The sequence below is a fragment of the Quercus lobata genome, chromosome 4 (genome assembly GCF_001633185.2).
Source record: "Quercus lobata isolate SW786 chromosome 4, ValleyOak3.0 Primary Assembly, whole genome shotgun sequence".
Classification (NCBI taxonomy): Eukaryota; Viridiplantae; Streptophyta; class Magnoliopsida; order Fagales; family Fagaceae; genus Quercus; species Quercus lobata.
The window spans coordinates 40,288,478-40,293,348 of NC_044907.1; the positions used below are offsets into that span (position 1 = coordinate 40,288,478).

General features: G+C 36.7%; 1 protein-coding gene across 3 annotated transcripts; it reads left to right on the forward strand.

Moving 5' to 3' along the window:
* Positions 1 to 486: 486 nt before the first annotated feature.
* LOC115983918 (probable phytol kinase 1, chloroplastic) lies at positions 487 to 4,484 on the forward strand. Of its 3 annotated transcripts, none has more exons than XM_031106783.1 (6): positions 487 to 1,036; positions 3,290 to 3,357; positions 3,473 to 3,604; positions 3,700 to 3,815; positions 3,893 to 4,007; positions 4,112 to 4,484. In XM_031106783.1, the coding sequence occupies exons 1-6, from the start codon at positions 716 to 718 to the stop codon at positions 4,296 to 4,298; spliced, it is 939 nt and encodes a 312-aa protein (XP_030962643.1). In that variant the 5' UTR covers positions 487 to 715; the 3' UTR covers positions 4,299 to 4,484. The 3 variants fall into 3 exon arrangements, with proteins under 3 accessions (XP_030962643.1, XP_030962644.1, XP_030962645.1); XM_031106784.1 differs by having other exon boundaries at positions 3,301 to 3,357; positions 3,468 to 3,604; XM_031106785.1 differs by lacking the exon at positions 3,290 to 3,357 and having other exon boundaries at positions 3,468 to 3,604.
* Positions 4,485 to 4,871: the final 387 nt, after the last annotated feature.

Genomic DNA, 4,871 nt, shown 5'->3' on the forward strand with positions numbered 1-4,871 from the left:
TTTGTCTCTAAAAGTTAATATAAGCGGCTTGAAAAAAAAAAAAGAAAAAATAAAAAGCAAAATGCTCGCCAAACGTAGACGCGTAATCCAAACCGCACCTAAATCCACTTTTGTCCCTCCACTTTTTCGGCCCTCAAAGTCTTCTATTCTCCCAACCAAACAAAGTTTGAGACAAAAGCATATATATTGAAATCTAAATTATTTAGTAATTTGTAAAAGAAAATATTAGAGTATCAAACTATTTTATAAATACTTTTACAAATTATTAATATGGTGAATTTATTTATTTTGATAGGATTATGGTGAACATTTATTAATAAGAAAAAAAGTAATTTCAATATACCCAAGATAATAGACCCAAGATAGCACTTGTGAGTGGCTGGCCCGTGTGTGGGGGATCTTTTTTTTTTTGTTTTTGTCTTATTTAGTTTAGGGTAAATATATATATATATATATATATAAATAAATAAAAAAATCTCACTCACTTCGATATCTATTCAATCTGACAAATGGAGCATCTGAGAGTAATGGCCAACGCCCAACGGTACCGAACAGGAACAGCTCAACAGCTTTATCAAACAACCTCACTCACTTCCAACTCCATTGAATTCTTGAAATAATTTTACCATATTCGGATTAGCAACCACTCTAGTCTAAACTCTCACTCTCAAATACTCAAACACACACACTCTCTCTCTCTCTCTCTATCTAAATCATGAGCCTCTTAGTTTCGACCAGACCCTCTCTCTCTTTCCGATCAAATGTCTATCTCTTACGCCGCCCTAACACCACCACCAACCTCCCTCTCTCCTCTGCTTCACTCACTCCCAAACCACCGCCTCCTCTTCCAACCCCACGTGTCCATATTCTCCATCGTGCGCCGTACACTTCTCCGTGCACCCCACGCGCCACCTCCGCCGCCGCCGCCACACATACCATCTTGCACGACGCCGGAGTAGCCGCCGCCGTACTCGCCGGCGCCTATGCACTCGTCTCCGCCTTCGACTTCCTCACGCAGCGAAACCTCATCCAACAGGTTTTTTTTTTTTTCCTCTACTGTGTTTAGTACCGAATCTAGTTGTGGGGGGAAAAAACTTAGGTGCTCCGGGAGTGATGTTTCCTCCTCTCACATGAGGGGAGGGGTGGGTCCTACATGCGGGTCCCACACATGAGGGGTGGACCCTACATGTGGGTCCCACCATGGGACCCACCCGGCGGGAACATTGCTCTTAGAGCATGTAAGAATTACCCGTTGTGGAGACTTGAGAGAGAGATGGAAAAAGAGAACTTTTTTTTTTTTGAGTAGCACTGATCAGCATAGCAACAGGGCTGTATAAGCCATACTTAAAGTTCATTGTAATTGTAGAATTGAGATTATAGTGAAGATGTAGCTATCCAGGGCTTCCTCCATGAACATAGGCCCTTAGGCCGAACCATATAACCCTTGTGCGTTCTCTTTCTTCTTATGAAGATAAGGTGAACTTGAGTTTATTGATAAGTTAGATTACATGTTCAAACTTTGTTTATTTTCTTGTTGAACAAACTCTTGTTCATGAGTAAGGTGCGAACGATTTTGGTCAGTTAAAGTGTGGTCGTACGGTCAAAGCCGTTTTTTGTAAACCCCTAGTGCCTTGAAATAATATTAGAAGGAAACAAATTCACATTCTGATGGGATACATGACTTTGGCATAAAACCATGGAGAAAAATTGTAACATATTAAATCAATAACAACAAAGCCTTCGAGGTGGGACGATTCAGAATTAATTGATATCTTATAACATACAATAACAATAACAATATAAGTAGGAAAAAAAAGGCATGTTAATTATAAAAGTAATAGTGAGTATGACTTTGGATAACATAGAATGGTAGAAAAGAACATCTTGATTAGTCTGTTGAGGATTCATAGCCAATCCAAAAATTTTGATACTAAGGCTTACTTATTGTTGTTGTATCTATTGATTTCATAGCCGATCCACATATCGATTGATTTTTTGAATTTCGCCTCTTTTGAAGTGAAATCATGATCTCATCTCTAATATTAGGAGAATTGGCTATTTCACATGCACAAACAAAGACTTGTGCACTTGGCTTAATATTTGTGTGATGAGGCGCAATGACAAATCGATTTCACACTCGCTTTTGGAGTTATCTTTTTTAACTTTGTTAAATTACCGATTGTCCCAAAAGTTACTCAGATCTCCTGCTCTGATACCATGTTAAGTTACCGATTTTGGCTGTTAGGAAATGGTGAATTTAATCACTTAATCATAAATCTAACAAACATTATTATTTGAAATTAATTATGTAATTCAGCTTAGGCTTTTAGGATAGTCTTGAGTTTGAATATTGATTAAGTGATTGAATTTACCATGTCCCATCAGGTTAAGCTTTTAAGTTCTAATTTGTCAACTCCATATATGTGTTACTATGTTATGACATGACATCTGTGTCTTTGTCCACCAAGTTGTAGGATATAATTTACATCATGGTTTCCTTGAAAGCCTTAAATTTACTCAAAAGCTCCATTATTTTTGCATTGCGGAGCTTTTAAAAGAGAAAAAAAAAAAAAAAAAAAAAAATGAGAGAGGGTTGCTTGCTTACATATGTAGGGCTTGCCTCTCAGATCCTTATAATGTTAAAAATGCAAAAATATTGAGCTTGCAAGTTGTAATTTTTTTGAACCCATCAAAGTTTAGGTTTTAGAACCGAAATACTTGCATCTAGCCAAACTAAGGAAGATAGATGTCTATTTTTCACCAAGGAAACCAAGAATCCATGTTTCCTGCATTTTAGTTTTAAAGTTAATTTGAAGGACTTTGCAACAACTTTTGTAATATGAAGTATCTTAGTTGGATTTATTAATTGGTGTCCAATTAGTGTTGGATTCCAAGCATAGAATGCCTTCCAAATGCATATATTGTCTATGGAAGAGTCATTGTGGTAAGGTGATTTCCTTGTAGCAGTTAAAAAGTATATGTTGTGCAGATCAATAAGCCAAAAAGAGATTCCAGGGGCATTAAGGAATTGATAGTGGTAGCCTACTATAGTTAAATTTGGAAAAAGAAGCTTTGGGTGAAACATCATTCATTACTTGTTAAAAATTATGCCATTTATTTAGCAGAGAAGATATATAATAGGTTTTGATGTATTTCTATAGACAAGTAAACCGTAATCAAGCAGAAACCAAGCATTTTATGTTGCTTTTAAGAGTGTATGCATATTCTCTCTTTGTCATAACTTTGCCTTCTCTTTCACAAATTTTCATATCTCTACTGATTGGAGCAGAGTTTAAGCAGAAAACTGGTTCATATATTGTCTGGGCTGTTTTTCATGGCTTCTTGGCCAATTTTCAGGTATTGCTTCCCTCTGTATATGAGATACTAACAGGTTTTATTCATAAAAAATACTAGTGGTTTGAACTGCCGTTTTCCTTAACCACTTCCGCTGGTTATTTTAATCCTAGAATAGCACCACAACAGAGGCGCGGTACTTTGCTTGTTTAGTTCCTCTTGTGAATTTTTTGAGGCTTGTCATCCACGGCCTCTCATTGGCTTCTGATGAAGGGCTCATAAAATCTGTTACTCGAGAAGGAAAACCAGAGTAATTTTTTCAGTCATCATTACAAAGCTATTTGGATTCATCTCTTTGTGATAATAGAGACAAGTAATTTTGCTTCAATATCAATATGTTTGCAGGGAGTTGCTTAGAGGCCCTTTGTATTATGTTCTGATATTGATTTTATGTGCTCTTATCTTTTGGCGTGAGTCTCCAGTTGGATTGATCTCGTTGGCCATGATGTGTGGTGGTGATGGTAATACCTCTCCATTGTCCGAATTCAGCTGCCCCTGACTCCTACCAGTCACTAATTTTCAACTTGGTGACTTATAGGTATTGCCGATATCATAGGTAGAAGATTTGGGTCCTTGAAGATTCCTTATAATCAGCAGAAGAGTTGGGCGGGTAGCATATCCATGTTTATTTTTGGATTCCTGATTTCCATTGGGTGAGTTTGAAACCATCATTGTGGTCAACCAAATATGGTTATCAAAATTTAAATTGCTTTGTGTGGATTTTGGCATTGACATGAAAATTATCTTTATAATGTAGGATGCTGCAATACTATTCAGTTCTGGGATATTTACATTTGGATTGGGTCCAAACAGTGCAAAAGGTCGCTCTAGTTTCTTTGGTGGCAACTGTGGTGGAGTCCCTTCCAACGACGGAGGTAGTAGATGACAACATATCTGTTCCTTTAGTAAGCATGGCAGTGGCATTTTCAATGTTTGGTTATTAGCTTGTTGCACCCCTTTTTTTCTCTTCCCCTTCCATTAGTCCCATTATTGATATGTTTAAAATTTCATTTTTTGTCTATTGTCAGTCTCCTTAAATGCCCTTTAAATCAATGCCTCTGTGAAACAGGTGTTAATATAATGAAATTAATTAAACAAATACAAAGCATCTCTTTTATTCTCGAGCCCAATGAACCAGTGATCACATAGTTTATTACTTCACTGTCTTGAGTTTCAATATGAATCCTATGGCTTTATTTCAGATTTAAGGAACCTTGCTTCAGCATGATTCAACAAAATAGTCTTATTCCAAACTATTTGGACTTGACCATGTGGAGTTCATTTGTTTGTTTATAACCCTTTTGATTTTGTATTTTCATGCACAGCTTATCTATATGACTGTTTGATTTGTACCTTTTCTTTCTAGTGTTCTTGAATACTGCCTGTTTCTTATTGCTTCAGCTCATACAAATGGTGTTATTCCAGACCATTTTTCCCCCATATTTTGACAGTAGACAAGCAAGATGTCCACTGGGCTAACTCTTTTGCTTATTAGACTTTCATGTTTTTAGGCAGTT

Bases quoted from the DNA above. Each gene is read 5' to 3' on its own strand.
- LOC115983918 (XM_031106783.1), top strand. From the start codon at position 716: ATGAGCCTCTTAGTTTCGACCAGACCCTCTCTCTCTTTCCGATCAAAT. The intron at 3,358-3,472 runs GTATTGCTTCCC...ATCCTAGAATAG, and splicing joins GCTTCTTGGCCAATTTTCAG to CACCACAACAGAGGCGCGGT. The intron at 3,605-3,699 runs GTAATTTTTTCA...ATATGTTTGCAG, and splicing joins ACTCGAGAAGGAAAACCAGA to GGAGTTGCTTAGAGGCCCTT.